This window comes from Pipistrellus hanaki, assembly GCF_964339955.1.
Source record: "Pipistrellus hanaki genome assembly, chromosome: 14".
Lineage (NCBI taxonomy): Eukaryota > Metazoa > Chordata > Mammalia > Chiroptera > Vespertilionidae > Pipistrellus > Pipistrellus hanaki.
This window is the reverse complement of record NC_140516.1, coordinates 33,794,641-33,811,005: the sequence shown is the minus strand read 5'-3', so window position 1 is coordinate 33,811,005 and position 16,365 is coordinate 33,794,641. Positions and strand designations below refer to the sequence as shown.

The window sequence follows — 16,365 nt, the reverse complement described above, 5'->3', positions numbered from 1 at the left end:
GTGGGGGCGGCTCCCAGTGGACTCCCTGACAGCACAATCCTCCTCTCTCCTCTCATTAACAGCAAATCAAAATAATGGGGCACGCGTAGAAAAAGTTTCTCCACTCCAGGCTGTTGCCTACGGCTCTTGAAGAGTGGAGGGATTATGGGTGATTTGCATTTCCTCCCTTTTATTTGTATTTTAGAATTTTCCTAAAAGCAGCCAGGAGTAGTTAAATGTGATGTGTTTAAAAGGAGATAACCATTTGTGCAACATTGGTCTCAGGAGGGTCCAAAGGTCCCAGTTACCAGATGGGAATTCATTCTTGATACAGATCTGCGTTATGGGGGGGTTGGGATGGCCAATGGCTCTTAACCATCACCAACATTCACATTTTTAATGATCTAAACCTGAACTTTCCGACGGGATTAATTTTCTTTCTGCACATTTGGGCTCTAGGTGAAAGAGTCCATTTAGGAGCCAATCCATCCCAGAGCCGTGTGCGCTGTGGGTGAGAGGCCCGGGGGAGCGGCTCAGGAGCCTTGGCATCTGGCTGCTGGCTGCGCTCCCAGGGGCAGCCTGCCGGGTGGTGTTAGGAGGAGGAGCCCAGGGCACGGAGGTGTAAGCGAAGGTGTGAGCCTTACCCGCCCAGGTAAGCTGCCAACTTTACACTAAGAAATTATTTCTTCATTATCTGAAATTCAGATTGAACTATGCCTCTGGTGTTTTTTATTTGCTAAATCTGGCAGCCCTGAACCTGGGTACTTCTCTTCTCTGCTGCCCCCACTCCCCAGGTTAGAGCCAAACCATGGCATCAGGAGGGCCCCCCACCTCCACACCGAGCCTCAGCTCCCTTTCCCATTGTCCCTCCAGGACCCCGCCACGTCCTCATCTCCGCCCCACCGCCCCAAGGCCACCTACCTTTGTTACATCTGGGACATTAAGGGCTTTCTTCGAGTGAGCAACCCACCCCACTATCCCGATGTCCAATGGAAACACCACTTCTCTGTCAGGGACCACCAGGTTGTCCTCAAACGTGGATGTCGGGGTGACGTCCAGCAGCCGGGAGGCCACCTCGGGGGAGCCGTTGCGGGCCCGGCACAGGAACAGGCTGCAGCGGTCCGCCCCCAGCAGCCGCGCCAGCCTCTGCAGGGCCAAGTGCACCGCCGGTTCGGCGCTGCCCGCTTCCTCCCGCATGGCCGGGAGCAGCTCCAGGCACAGGGCCGCCTCCTCCTCGGTGGACAGCCCCTCGCAGGGCTCGGAGGCTTCTCCCAGCGCCCCTGCCTGCAGCTTCTTGTGGAAGTACTCCTGGGCAAACGCTGGGTGGTCCTCCAGGTAGCTCTCCACGGCCTCCTGGCTGACCTCCCCCATGGCGAGGCCGGCCTTCCTGCAGCTGTTCAGGAAGGAAGACCCTCCGAGCACCACCTGGGGCCGAGGGCTGAGAAGGAACTACATCCTGGTCAAGGTGCCCGCGTGGATCCTAAGTGGCGTCTCCCTGAACCCCAAAGGTCAAGCAGAATGGTTGCTGAGCAGAGCTTCCCAACTGCCTGTAACTCTTGTGATGTGACAGAAGGTCCTGGCTTAGACTGGGACTCAGGAAGCACAGGATTACCGAGTTCTTCAGGACACAAATCCCTAAGCATCCTTAGTGTGTGTAAGCCCTTGGAGAATCCTCAGAGCATCTTAGATCAGACGGCAGGCGGCACGTTGAAGTAACCGTTTCAGAAATACAGCTGCACATGCTGATTCTGCATTTAGTGGAATCGTCATGCAGCTAGGAAGCATCATCAACATATCCATGAACATATCCACTAGCATAAATTGACAACTGGAATCATTCTTTCAATACAGTGATATAAAGTGAAAACAACCTCAGGTGTGTCTGTTTATATAGCAACTTGAATGAACACTGGGGGAGATAGAAGGGTTTAACATCAACCCAAGATAGAATGGAATATTAATTTTCTCTCTTCTTAAAAGTTTTTTGATTATCCAGGTTGCATGGCCTACTTTTTTTCTCTCTAAAACCCTCACCTCTCATTGCCCTCACTTGAGAAAGCGGGATCTAGGAAGTGTTTTAAAGGAGCTAATCTTGGGCTTATTACTAGAGAGGTGAATGTGGCAAAACATTAGTCTGTGATCCAAGCTTCATCAGGCCACAACGTAAATAATAATCCTTATCAAGAGACATAATCACAAAAAGCAATCCATGCAGCTGCTAACTGGGTTTTCCTGCTAAGCATATTAGCTGGATTTTTTTTTCAATAGTAATAGCCAGACCGCATACATTTTTGCTCTAAGGTACAACCTGTTAAATGTACTGGATAAAATTTGCCTTGTCTGTTGCTAGGATCTTTAATGTCTCAGGGACTTCTGACCTGGAAAGTACACTTACCACTACTTAGTTTTGTTTAATGTTCAATTTATTAAGCTTTTACATTGATTAAGCACATTTTCCCAAATATTAAAACACTATTATGCAACTCATAAGTCAAACTACCCGTTTCATGGACCAATTTTCCTTAAATATTTAAATGCTGATTTCAACTTTACTCGAGATCTCTTAAGTATTTCAATTAAGCTGCAAACTTTGTATTACATACTCTCTTGAACAGAAATACACCTGCTACTTGTGAGAAACTGAAGCACAGAGAAATTAATTAACTTGCTCAAGGTCTCACAGCTAGTAAGTGATAGTGACCTGACCCCAACTACCAGTTTAAATAGGATTAAATTAAAGAGTGTACCCAGGAGCTGTACAGCACATCAGACTAGCTGCTTACAGGGGATTATACAAAGACCTTTCCTCTAAGAAATTTAAAATCTAGACAGAGATCATAAAATGTCAAACACCAACACAAGAGTTAAATAAAACCCCCAGGAACTCTTTTTTAAAAGCCTACAGATATACCAAAGAATGGTTTAACTTCCTTAAACTTCCTGCTTAACAAGTTTACACTTTTCAGTAGTATACTATATTAATGAACACACATAATATTTAATACCAAAACTGCTAAAATTTTCCACTGTGGTTAACTATTTCTATAGGAAGTAATGCTTACAGAATAGCCAAAATTGTAATAAACCGAGTTATTTTAATAACTGGAAAGAAGCAAAGGGAAGGCCAAATATTATGGGCATGCCATACGTGCATCTTTGCCAGGAAGCTACAGTAAAGTTTGGATGAAATAGGGAATATATTTGCCTGTCAGTCCCACCTGAGAACAGGTCATTGGTCCCAGTAAATGTGGCCACTGCCAACGCAGGAAAATTTAAGATATTTAATCTCCTAAACAAAGAAGTCCACTCTCTTGCTCACTTGTGTCCTTATTGCAAGGGGTGTGCTCTCCAGGCTCCCCTGAATTTGCTGGGAGCCATGTGAACCCCACACAATGGACTAAGGGACTGCAACTAGCCTAGTGCTATACTGGACCCAACTCCATCACAGGAAGGAAACTTTGGATGCTGGCTTTACTTTTAGCTCTGTTGAATCCCCAGCTACATGTTTTCCAGGACTGGATGAAAGGAAACCGGACTTTGGAAACCCAAGGATGTAATTCCATTCAGATAAAAATCACTCATCCTCCCATGTGAGTCTCAGAAAAGTCTTTCTCTCAAGATATTGTAAATACTTAAACTCCCACCAGCAATGGAAAAAGACCACCCACATGGTCTTTATTCTCTGATATGAGCAAGCATGTCAGCACATCCTGGCAGCTAACTCCAGAGGGCCCTTTCACCTTGCCCTTTTGCTCTTGATAGTCTCTGCCTGCACCTAATTGAAGGATATGACCAGGCATCTCAGAGGTTATTAATCGATTAACTAAATTAATTAAACTTCATGACAGCTTTGTCACACTAAAAAAAAAAAAAAAAAAAAAACCTTTTTGAAAAAATTAGTTTGAATCTTTGTGCCTGAACATGTTGGTTGAATAATCTTTATTTTCTCATCAATGATTTTGTCATCTTTTGAATGCAGTCAGAAGATAAATGCTACCCATTTTTTTTTTTGTTTCTATTTTTCCTTATCTCTCTGTCAGGATATGGATGTAAATGTCTAACAAATAAATGTACAAAAGGGAGCTGGTTGGAAATGCTTAATTTTTATAAGGGTAAGCGCATACTTTTCTTGCATCAGATCTTTCAATTACGGTAAAACATTTTTCAGTACTTCTTAGGAGTTAGTGGTTTATTTGCTGATGATTAGTTAAGGCAACACTAAATCTGTTACTACAGGTAACCCCCAAAGTTCAGCAGCTTAATCCGATGAGAGTTTCTTTTTCATTCACACCAAGTTAATCATTGCTGAGAGTCCCAGGCTGATGGAGGCTCCACCAGTGGCCAGGTGAGGAAGGAGAGAGAACCAGGAAAATTGGGTGGGCAGCTTTCATGAGACCTGTCTGCAGAGTCTACCTCAGTCTACCTTCTACCGACCAAAACTTAGGCCTATGGCCTCATAGAGATGTAGAAAGTGGGGAGGTGCCCTTTGTCCAATCAGCCTCTTCCCCAAAAGTGTACATGATGGAAGGAGAGTACAAATTTTTTGTTGATAGAAGAATGGTTAGCCACCTATGCTACAAGAGCTAAATCCTGAGAAATTATATATTTAAAAAGAATGACTGCTGACCACGGTTTTTAAATAAATGTTTTAAGAGGCTTACCTAATATGATTAATTTTAATACAATCAATATTTATTGATTGAACACTTACTATGCGCAAGTCTTTTGATGACTCCCATGGCAAAGCTGGTGGGGATACCAAGGTGAACGAAACATAGTCTGTCACTCCAGGACAGGAAAGAAAATGAATTTTTGTGTATATTAAATAAAACAAAATTTTCCATCTAGAAAAAAACTGTTTGCAAAGAGAATATCTGTTTTATATTCTCATTAAACATTCTCACTGTAGGAAAATTTGGAAACTACAAAAAGAGCAAAAAACAACAACAACAAAAAAAACACCAACAACAAACCACCTTTATATGCCTCTAGTAATCCTATCACACAGAAGTAATTGCTGTGAACATGTTTCCTATTGATATTATATTTATATATGCATATTGAAATTGTATTTCACATAGATGAATTTCAAAGCACTAAAGTTAAAAACATCAGTTGACCTGTTGACCTGTATTCACGTGCTGTGGTCATGAAGAAATTCAAGAGGGGATGCCAAAATAAACTGTTTTCTTTGCTGGTGTCTGGGACAACAGATTCATTGATTCAGCATTAAGAGAGAGCTTGAGTAGGAGGAGGAACATTTACACACACTGACCTTTAAGCATCTAACAAATAAATGAAAACGTGTTGCTATAAAAACAACCACTATGAAAATGCATTGAAATCCCCTACATTTATTCAATATACGGTGCATGTAAGGACCATCAGGATAGGATCTGGGAGAAATGACTGAAGGGGCTAAGGTGTTCGGTGAACTTTCCTAGCATAATAATAGCTGTCCAAAGCGGAGAGCTCTCCATCACTAGAGGTGTTGGGGGAGAACCTGGAATGGCAGAGGGGATCTAAGCATTGCATAGTTAATTGAGAGATGCCCCAAGTCCATTCCCACCCAAAGTGCATAAATACTACCACCCATGTGGCCACACACATGATCCCAGCAGGAGTGGCTCTGGAGCAGACGTTATCTGAGCTCGTTGGGATTATACATCCTGTGATAAAACTGGCCTAATCAGAAGATCTTCTAGTGAGCCAGCAGGCCAAAAATGGAACTTTCCTAGCTCCAGGCCAGTAAGGAATAAAAGCATCATCGTTGGCTCTCCCCAGGCACCATTCAAATGGGAGCAGGAGTGGAGGGGAAGATGCAAAGTGGAAGCAGCATAGGTGGGTAGATCTCCAAAGAATTACAAAGTAGGGGCTAAAAAAAAAAAACTCACAAAGCTTCCCTCCCACCTTCTAAGTTCTTCTAGGTGAGCTAATAATCACATTAACAGAGATAGATTAACAAGGGAAAATAAAAGCGTTGATACATGCAAGGCATTAAAATAAGTATGAAAATACCAAAGGCAATGAAGGAACATTGGGTATATATGACATTTTGGACAAAGGAAAAGGTTGGAGGTTGAGGGGAGTGGTGGGGAGAAGCGGATAGGGGTCTAAGATTTCAAAAGGGAGAATGGCGATTTATAGGGAGTTAAAGAAGAGGGAACACAGGTGGTATGCAAGCCCCCCGAAGCAACTCAGAAACTGGGACACAGGGGGTGTCTGGCTAGCAGAAGCACTTCCACTTAGCACACTTAATGCACATTAGGCTAAGGCGACAGACATCCAGGGTTCTAAGGTTCTCTTCCTGGAGCAGGTGTTTCTCAGTCTATCGGGCATGAAAGGAGAGTCAGAGGTTCCTTTCTGAGTCTTTGTCTCTTAATAACCAGTTAAAGGTCAGTATCCCAAAAGGCAGCTTCCGGCTCAGGAAGGTGATGAAAACACAGGTGCCTCTTCAGGGGCCTCAACAGTAACCCCGATACTTTCCCCTGCGGGACCATCAACTCCTTATTTCTGTGTTTGGCAGCCAACCTTCTCTTCCCCAACCCTCTCTTGGTCTGTGTCAGCAAAATGGTACCCATTCATCCCGGTTCTCTCCAATTTGGGTCTTGGAGACACACTAGCCTGGTATGGAGGGAATGTTACAAAAGGGTATTTCGTAGTCAGATCACTAATTCTCATTCAGCCAGAAGCCGAATGAATCTTCGGGCTACATTGATCAGATTACAGGAACCTGTTGAGTCTGAACGGAAAGAGGAAAATAAGGCGGGTAAGCTGTGCCATCACGCAGACAAAAATAGCGTAACAGGTCACACCGTTGTCACTTAATTGACCGTTAGAGTGTGTCATGGGGCTTACCTCCCCGCTCTGTCCACCCCTCAGACAACTGCTTTAGCTGCTTTGGAAACAAAACAAAGCCCTACTGTGGCTTCGACATAAAACCGTCTCATAAACAATCGGTAGGTGTGTTTCACAGCGGTGTGAGCAAAAGCGCCACAAAGTAGGCGACCACCGAGGTTGCTGAAATATTTCCTGTCCTGACCAGGGTTGCGTTTCTGGAGAATATTTAACAGGGAAGGGTTTTAATGCTTCTAAAAGATGTTGAAACGAAAGAACAAATATTGACCCACATGGCACCACCGGTCTCCTGAAAGGGAGTAAAATACATCCTTTATAAAATGAAAAGAAAAAAAACAAAAAACGGCTTGGCTGAAATCCTTCCCCAAGCCCTTCACAATTGGCCCTAAGAGGGTGGAGGGGCCCGGTTGGCACAGCCAGGCCGGCAGGGCGGGCAGCATCCCCAAAGGTCCCCTCGCCGGGAGGCCAGGCTTTCCCGCCAGGCCGCCTGGGCCCCGGCCAGAGCCCGGGCCGCCGCTGGCACGGGCGCGCGGTGAGTGGCCAGCCGGCTCCGGAGAGTGTGGCTGCGTCCAGGCCACCCTGCGCGGCGCCCCACCGAGCCCGGGGGATTGGGGGGTGGAGGGAGGCGCGGGCCAAAGGGACCCCCCCCAGCGCGGGCGCCGGTGAGTCAGGGCGCCGGTAGGTTGTGCAAGTGCTGGCCCCGCGCCGCCCCCTCCCCGCCGCGCGGTTGCGACAGCGCGACCCCCTCCCCCCGGCGCTATAAAGCGGCCGGCGGCCCCGCGGCGCGCTCGCTTCCCGGCTCCCTGCGCGCCCGGCTCCCTCCCGGCCAGGTCTGCGCGGCTCCGGTGGTGAGCGGCGCCCGGGGTGGGGGTGAGGGGACCGGGGGACCAGCGGGGGTGAGAGTAGCGGGGGAGGAGGCGGTGCGGGCGGGCCGGGCGGCTCCCGGTCCAGCGCTCACGGCGCGCGTCCCCCGCAGGGCGATCCTGGGCGCGATGGAGAGGGTGTGGGCGCTCGTGCTGCTGGCCGCGCTGGGCAGCGCCCGGGCGGAGCGCGACTGCCGGGTGAGCAGCTTCCGAGTGAAGGAGAACTTCGACAAGGCGCGGGTAGGTGCCGGCCCGGTGGCCCCGGAACCAAGTCCCCCCCTCCAGCCCCGCGGCCAGCCTCACTGGCCTCTCTCGTCGCCAACCCCGCGCGCATCCCCTTTGCAGTTCGCCGGGACCTGGTATGCCATGGCCAAGAAGGACCCCGAAGGCCTCTTCCTGCAGGACAACATCATCGCGGAGTTCTCCGTGGACGAGAACGGCCAGATGAGCGCCACAGCCAAGGGCAGAGTCCGCCTGTTGAAGTCAGTGGGCTCTGGGGTGGCAGAGCTCCCTGCGCCCCAGGGTCCCCGGGGCTGGGCGCCAGGCCCTGAGGGGAGGGGAGGGAGCACCCCGGGGTGGTGGGATGGAAGGAGGGAGGGATGGAGGGATGGAGGGATGGAGGGAGGAAGCCTTCCTTCTGCCCAGCCTGGCTCAGGAACCCCTTGGCCTTTGCAGTAACTGGGACGTGTGCGCAGACATGGTGGGCACCTTCACAGACACTGAGGACCCTGCCAAGTTCAAGATGAAGTACTGGGGTGTAGCGTCCTTTCTCCAGAGAGGAAGTGAGTAATTAGCTCCGTGGGACTGTCTTGGGGGCGAGGAGGGACACAGCCTGGCCACATCTCTGGGTGTCTTCTCCGGTGGTGCCCTTGGGGAAAACGTGGTCTCTGAGTGGCAGGAACCCTGGGCACCGCCTGAGGTTAGGGGTCTGAGATTGGCCCACCTTCCCCATGCCCCCAGCTCATAAAACCTGGCCCAAGTTCAAAGGACCTTTGGGCTTGGGAGGCCTCCTCCTGATATTTTCCTGTCCAGCCGCTATTCCAGGGTGTGTAGCCTTCTCCAAGCTTGCCCCTCCCCTTCCACCCCAAGACCCAGCCCACATCACCACTCAGCCTGGCTCTGCATTTCCTCTATCTCTTTGGGCTGAATCCCTGGGGCAGCTTGACTACTTGGGGCCCCAGCAGGGGCTGGGAGACCCCCATCCAAGGATGCAGGGAGCATGGTGCATAGGGTTGGCCCACTGCCCGCCCGGTGTTGGCCCACTGCCCGCCTGGTGCCCTGTCTAATGATGCAGAGATTCTGAGCCAGGCACAGCACTCTTGGTGGCAATGGCCTCTTCTCTTTCTCCCAAGCACCAAAACTCAGATGGAGGAGGGAGAGCATTGAGGACACTCAGAAGAGCATCTTAAACTTGGCCCAATCATGAGAACAAAACATCTGTAGGCTCTTTCTAAATCCCCCCCCCCCCCCCCCCGTTTCTCCTAAATTTCAAATCTGAAGTCTATTTGGTACTTAGGGGATTGTGCATGTCAGGGGGGATCATGGGATCTTAGAGATAGTTAACCCTACAAAGGTTTCAAGAAACAGATGAATAAAGTGAGGCCAAGAGAACGTAGTGCTTCGCTCAGGGTCATACACGTTTGTGCGAGTCAGTGTCAGAACCGGGTTCCAGCTCCTGAGCCAGGATTAGGTGGCCCTGAACAGCAGGGGCTCCTAATTTACAGACCAGTTTTTACGAAGTCTGGGTCTCTCCTGTGGGATGGGCCACAGGGGGCTGTTCAGGGGACTCTTAGCTGGTGGTCCAGGGCAGAAGCATTCTTTACGTGGCCCATCACTCTACTCATGGCACATGCACCTTGACTTCCTCTAAAGTTGCATATTAGGTGAAATCCCATGTTTTATCTAATTGCAGCGTCAGCACTGATTGACACTGTACAGATGGCGTTGTTATTTTACAAGGGGTAAAAAGCTCTTATCCTTAGAAGTAATCATAATTGTTACAAACAATGAAGCAAGGCTTTCCAAGGTGAATCACATAGCACGAAATATGTACTTTTCTGATAACGCGTTACAGAAGTCAGTACTGGGGGTACAAGATGGCTTTCTAAAGAGCATAAACACATAATTCTCTGTGGGATTTCGTGATGCACTCTTTGGAGGACTAGGGTCCTGTTGGTGCAGCATTTGGGCAGGGTAGAGAAGACCCCATGAGCAGGTAGGGTTTTGCCTCCTGCCTCCTCCTCTCCCTTGAGAACTAACCAGGTTAGTTCTGCCTTTACCACTCGTAGATTGAAATTCTATCTATGATTTCATTTAGAGAAAAAGTATTGAAATCTTGAAAGTGCTTGCTATGATACTGAGGTAACTATGGAAGGTGTAAGGATAAATTCCTACTTAGGGATGTTTCAGAAAAGAAGCTGTGCAGTGTAGTGGCTACGCACACAGTTAACGTTAGATTGCCTGAGTTCACATCCTACCTTGTGGGACCTTAGAAACGTTCCTGATCTTCTCTGTGCCTCAGTTTCCTCACCTGTACTAGGAGCACCTGCCTCATGGAGTTGCATTATGGGGAGGCCATGAGTTAACTGTGCAGAAAGCACTTAGAACCATGCCTGTGACATGGGTTCTCTCTCCGTGTATGTTGTTATTACTGCTTAGCTCTCTCCCCAGTCATGAAAGATTAGCTTGATAGTCTGGGTCGGGGATGATAGGATCCACAAAGAGCATCAGGTTCAGGACTCTCATTTCCCAACGAACACATTAGAGAAAGCCCATGTTAGAGAGGTGACTGGCCTAGGGCACACAGCCAATCCCCGGTCCCCAGGCCTCAGACTCCTCTTTGACAAGGCCTGCTGGGCTCCTCAGGTGATTAGTCAGGACTAGCTTCACACCACCGTCCGCTGGCTCACCTGGACGGTTCAACCTGAGAACTGCAGGGAGCGTCTCATCTCTTTAGGAGATTGCAGGACACAGGCGTAGGGAGCCGGAGGGACACATTCCAGGCCCACCACAAGAAGCCAGAGTTGGCTCCCTCTAACTGAGGGCTTTTTTTTGTTTTGGATTTTGGACTGGCAATCAAAACCTCTGAACTAGTCCGTGTAGCCCCACTTCCTGGGGTGGTAGCAGCCATGTGGCCGCTGTCTCTACTCTCTCTGGCTCTGCTGTGTGCGGATAGCTGCCATCCAGAACTGTCTGGCTCTTCAGAGGGACCCACCCGAGCAGCTGGCAGTGAGGAGGTGGGAGGTCTGAGCTCACTCTAGCAGGGCTCAGACCGCTCATCTCTTGTTTTGGGAGGGAGAGTCCAGGAAGGATTGTTAGAGTTTACATTCTTCAACTCTGCACTATTTAGCAAAAAAAGAGCCTAGCCAGGCTAGGCCTTTTATAAAAGTCAAGAAGGTAGCCGCTTTTCCTAAAAGTTACTTAGTTCCTCTGTTAGAATCCACATTCTGGCAGCAACTCTGGGGGAAAATTAAGCTGCAGATTCGCTGAGCTAATAGCTGCCTGGATCATGAATCCGGGTCCTATTTCAAAGCACAGTACTTCTGTGTCTGAGGGGCAGGCTGCTGGGGGGCCTGTGACTGAGAGACAGTGAGGCCCATAGCCAGGGAAGAAATGATTTCATTCGGAGAGAAGGCAGACTGCCCAGAGCCGTGAGGGGAGCTGGTGGTGAGGGTGGGGCCCGGCAGGCGGCCCCTTGGCTTCTGTTCCTGGCCCACCTGCGGGACCATGTGTCTGCGCACCCCCTCCTGGCCCCTGACACTCTCTGAGTGGTTAAGCCTGGAAGGTGTGGGGGAGACTCTCTCTTCCTGGGGGACCTGGAGTGAGCTGAAGAGGGGCCTCCTCCACCCCCTGCTGTGTAGCCTCCTGCAGGGCCGGGGTTGGGGCTGAACTCCTGCTGGCTGGCATTCTCAGAGCCAAGAGGCACCGCGGGAGGTGACTGAGGACAGGGTTAGCCATCTCCCTCCACCCTCCAAGGCTGGGCAATCCTGACCGCTGCAGCCTCCAGTGCGGCGCAGGACCCGGGGCAGAGAGGATCGCCAGCTTCATGACCCTGACAGGAGATGGAGATGCAGAGCCTTGATGATTCTTGTTTCCTCTGCCCCCAATTTACTTGTTGCCTGGAGACAACACCATGTGGAGTGTTCCCACGTGGGCCCCAGAGTCCGATTGAAACCCGGTCCTGCCCTGCTCTTTGGGATACCCGGTGAATTATTTCGTTTCTCTGGGCCTCACTCTCCCCATCTATCAAATGGGGGTGATCGTGTGCACTTTTTGGCTCATGTAAAAAGTAACGGGGGGGAGGGGGGGGGCGGGGGGGGGGGAGTGTCTGCACAATGACCGATGATTAAGTGCCCAGAAAGCCCTATTCATGGCTGTGTCAATGAGAATGTTAAATTAAGTAGAGATGTGGCACTTTAAAAAAAAAAAAACCACACATATATAAGGTATTTGGATAAACTTGAGTATTGTTTTTCTGTGGCAGATTCTTCACATACATTCTTATTTCCCATCCTGCCTTGGTTGGCTTTGGCATTTTTCCTACCTTCACTTACACTTATTCGTGGCTTACATCCCAGTCTTAGGAATAAATACCTAAATTTTTCATTGACTTAACCCTCCCTCTATCAGAGGAGCTCTGACAAGCACAGGCTCTGAAAAGAATATCTGATAATAGATGGCAGGCATCATGAATCCCATTCCACCCCCACCCCCAGCAACCCCCAAAGCAAAGACTACTCGTTTGCCTGCCAGAAAAAGTGGGCAGTGTTACTAGACAGGAATTAGGAGGGAGCCAGAAAAGCCATGAACCAGGCCAGCAGAGTGACCTCCTCCGGTGATCTAGAGGCAGGAGGGCAGCGAGGTCACTGGAATGACTGGGAGCTAGCTGACAGAGACCATCTCAAGAGAAAGATTAGCTTGATAGTTTGGGTCGGGGATGATAGGATCCACAAAGAGCATCATGTCCTGATGTTGAGATATCATACGTTGGTGGCCATCAGACATTAGCCCTAAGGCATAGCTGTTGTTGGGGGATTGATGGAGAAGACACAGTAGGGAGGTCTATTCCATGGTTTGGATAGGCCCACGGTCTCAGTTGTTCTTTAAAAAGATGCCATCACATTCATCATCAGGGTGAGAGGCAATCATTGAAGTGAATGAGGTTCCCCCAACTCACACATTTGATCTGTAAAGGAGAACAACGTCCTTCTCACTTCCCCAGCTTTATAAAAGCTGTCGGAATTCTCCGGGGTCTCCTGCCCCTAACAGAATGGAACCAGTTTCAGGATTCGCTGGCTTCTCGGTTTGGGTTAGTTTCCTTGCGGGCTGCGCCAGCTGAGGGTGAGGCATTGGCTCTGGTTTCTGGCTTGCAGACGACGACCATTGGATCATCGACACGGACTACGACACCTATGCCTTGCAGTACTCCTGCCGCCTCCTGAACCTGGATGGCACCTGCGCTGACAGCTACTCCTTCGTGTTTGCCCGCAACCCCTACGGCCTGCCCCCGGAAGTGCAGAGGATCGTGAGGCGGAGGCAGGAGGAGCTGTGCCTGGGCAGGCAGTACAGGCTGATTATGCACAACGGTGAGTGGGCTGGTGGGCAGGAGCCAGGCAGCAACCAGCTCTCCCTGAGGGCTCGGTGGGCAGGTTTTGGGGCCCACCTGCCAGTGAGATGCGTTTCATCCTAAGGCTTCACAAGAAACAGGGAGAACAAGTCTTGGTTCTTCTTCTTTTTAAAAAATATTTTTTTATTGCTTTCAGAGAGGAAGGGAGAGGGAGAGAGAGACAGAAACATCAATGATGAGAAAGGACCACTGATTGGATGCCTCCTGCATGCCCCCTACTGGGGATCGAGCACGCAACCTGGGGCATGTGCCCTTGACTAGAATCGAACCCAGGACCCTTCAGTCCGCAGGCTGATGCTCTATCATCTGAGCCAAGCCGACCAAGGCAGTCTTGGTTCTTCTTGATCAGGTGTTTCAGTGGCCTCATCATAGGGCTGATGCGGAAGGAGCCGACAAAAGCCTTTTCTCAAAAACCTGGTGCTTTCACTTAAGTAAAACTGCAGGGGACTCTCTTCCTTTTTCTCTGCCAATTTAGCCCAATCGGTAGTCACATGGTTTTGCCCCTGGATACTCTGCCCCAGAACCCGTTTTGACTGAATTAATAGTATTTGGAGACTCAGTGGCCCCCGTGAAATCTTCGGTGTAAAAGCTTAGAGACATCACCACAGCAAGTTCAACGTGATTTCAGCAAATGCTCTTTCTCTAACATGAAACCAAGTTGACTGGCTGATCTTCCTCCCTTGTATTTTTGGATGTTCCCTGGAATGACAATTGGGTCTTTATATAGATTCTATCCTCATCTGATATTGACCTGAAAACCAGGAACATTCTGCAGTGGTCGGCAAAACTCATTAGTCAACAGAGCCAAATATCAACAGTACAATGATTGAAATTTCTTTTGAGAGCCGAAGTTTTTAAACTTCTTCTAATGCTACTTCTTCAACATAGACTTGTCCAGGCCGTGGTATTTTGTAGAAGAGCCACACTCAATGGTCCAAAGAGCCGCATGTGGCTCGCAAGCCGCAGTTTGCCAACCACGGTTCTAGAGGAAAGAGTGCTGTCTACTTGAATGGACACTTACTCCCTCGGGAAACTGGGTTTCAGAATCCAACTACAGCAATGTTAAAACGTAGGAAACAGAGAACAAAACTGGACTTCTCAGTCAGTCTTCCAACTCGCTGAGCAAAACTCACCAAAACAATATGAACCTGGACCAAAAACATAAGTCAGTAAGATTTTGATGTCTCACCCTGGGGTGGTCTCGGCAAGGATTTCACCATGGGCAGACTCCAGGCCAAACCCTTTGCCTACATCTCATGTAGCCGATGAGAAAATGAGAGGCTAAGAAAGATTACAAAAGTTGCCCAAGATCTGTATAGTACACAGCTGAGTTGGATGCAAAACAAAGGTTGTGTTTTTGTTTTGTTTTGGCACTGAAGCCCTCTGGGGCACCACCTGGCGATACACGGCACAGGACCTGGGGCACTTTCTATGAAGTTATTAGTGGGGTGGCTGCGACCAGGCACACTTTCTGAAAAGGAGGGTGCACCCCCCAACCCTTTGAAATGCAGTGAGGCAAATTTAAGACAAATAAAAAGAATAGTATTTTAGCCCTAATTAGTTTGGCTCAGTGGATAGAACTAAGGGTCCCAGGTTTGATTCCGGTCAAGGACACATGCCTGGGCTATGGGCTTGATCTCCAATAGGGGGCATGCAGGAGGCAGCTAATCAATGATTCTCGTCATTGATGTTTCTCTCCCTCTCTCTCCCACTCTCTTCCTCTCTGAAATCAATAAATATATATTTTAAAAAAGAACAGTATTTCATACAGAAGATCTCATTGCTTCCAGAGAAATTCAAAGAGTTGCAGAAAAAACCTTGAAGATGATTATGAATTATAGCCCCATCTTACAGTAACCTCACAAGAATGGGTCCATAATTCATAATCTGCCTTATACTCTGGATCCATCTTTCTGTCACTGATGGCTTTGTTTTTCTATATTTCAGGTTACTGTGATGGCAAATCAGAAAGAAACCTTTTGTAGCAACATCAAGGATGTCAAGTTTTGTTTGAAAACTTCCCACTTTCACTCAGCCTTCAACTCTATTTATCGTAGTTTAGTCTGGCCCTCTCTCCTACCCGCTTCCTCAGGAAACATAAAACCTTCAGGACACATAAAAATACATGTGGGAATGAGTGAATCCATTTGCATTCAGATGTATGTTTTTTTTTTGGGGGGGGGGGTTTCTAGGGAGTCATTTGAGGCTTAGGATTCTAGACTGAATTATTAAAACATACGTCTCCCGTTTCCTATGATGTGGGTGTTCATTTGTGTCCACGTGTTGTCAAAGTGAGAATCCTGCAGATGGTTGGATAGGATGCGCTTCTATACCCTGGGAGGTGTTCTCGCCTCCCTGGTTCTTTATGATCTTGGCCTATTCTGGTGCCTAATCTCCATTAGGGACAGTGGCTTCTCCCAACTTCCTGCAACGGGTGTTCTCCATGAAGCCGGGAAGGCCCTGGCTGCCAGCCTGGCCAAGGCACCGAGGCTAAAGCAGCAGGTGAGTGAGTGTGGGCCAGGCCAGGCCAGGCCAGGGAGCCCAAGGCCCCGGGCAGCCCAGGGCCAGGGAAGGGGCAGTGTGGCCCGCTCCCCTGGGTGTGTGTGAGAGGCACGGGTCTGGGTCAGCTCCGGGAAACATCCCCAGCCCTCCACTGTTTCCAGCACTTACCTCACTCCTTAGTTCACATGTGGCTGACATGTTGAGGAGGGGGAGGCCTTGGGCTTCCGTGCGGGAATTGGAACCTGGGGCCCTCGGAAGCCAGGTCTGGGGGAAGCTCCCAGTGCTCGCTACCTGGACCTGGAGCAGCAGGAAAGGGCGTGGTGGGCGGCGGTGAACACCAGGACCCCTCACCATCAGCGGTCCTTGTGAACATCACTGTGCATTTGCTGCAAAGCCATTTGCCCTCGTTTCCCAGGAGCCCCCAGGAGGCTCTGGCACCCGAGTCTCTAAGTCAAAATCCAGTGCTGGCATAAAGTAGCTGTGTGGTTTGGGCTGGTTACATGGCTTTTCTGAGCCTCACTTTTCTCTTTGAGATGT

General features: G+C 49.3%; 2 protein-coding genes and 1 long non-coding RNA gene across 6 annotated transcripts in view; 1 reads left to right on the top strand and 2 right to left on the bottom strand.

The window, feature by feature from the left end:
- Positions 1-5,307, bottom strand: part of PDE6C (phosphodiesterase 6C) — a 42,209-nt gene extending 36,902 nt beyond the window's left edge. Inside the window, exon 1 of the mRNA XM_084904362.1 lies at positions 901-5,307. Within this exon, the coding sequence (XP_084760488.1) occupies positions 901-1,350 (450 nt within the window). The 5' untranslated portion in view covers positions 1,351-5,307. The remainder of the gene's footprint in view (positions 1-900) is intronic.
- Positions 5,308-7,151: 1,844 nt separating this feature from the next.
- RBP4 (retinol binding protein 4) lies at positions 7,152-15,576 on the top strand. 4 transcript variants are annotated; one of them, XM_084903764.1, is made up of 6 exons: positions 7,152-7,369; positions 7,814-7,940; positions 8,046-8,182; positions 8,376-8,482; positions 13,073-13,285; positions 15,274-15,576. In XM_084903764.1, the coding sequence occupies exons 2-6, from the start codon at positions 7,830-7,832 to the stop codon at positions 15,309-15,311; spliced, it is 606 nt and encodes a 201-aa protein (XP_084759890.1). In that variant the 5' UTR covers positions 7,152-7,369; positions 7,814-7,829; the 3' UTR covers positions 15,312-15,576. The 4 variants fall into 4 exon arrangements, with proteins under 4 accessions (XP_084759890.1, XP_084759889.1, XP_084759887.1 ...); XM_084903763.1 differs by having other exon boundaries at positions 7,368-7,499; XM_084903761.1 differs by lacking the exon at positions 7,152-7,369 and adding an exon at positions 7,376-7,685.
- LOC311632380 lies at positions 10,577-13,066 on the bottom strand. Its single transcript, XR_014796782.1, has 2 exons — positions 12,651-13,066; positions 10,577-12,599 (listed from the first exon to the last, which is right to left on the bottom strand). It is a non-coding gene; the product is annotated as an uncharacterized lncRNA (long non-coding RNA).
- Positions 15,577-16,365: the final 789 nt, after the last annotated feature.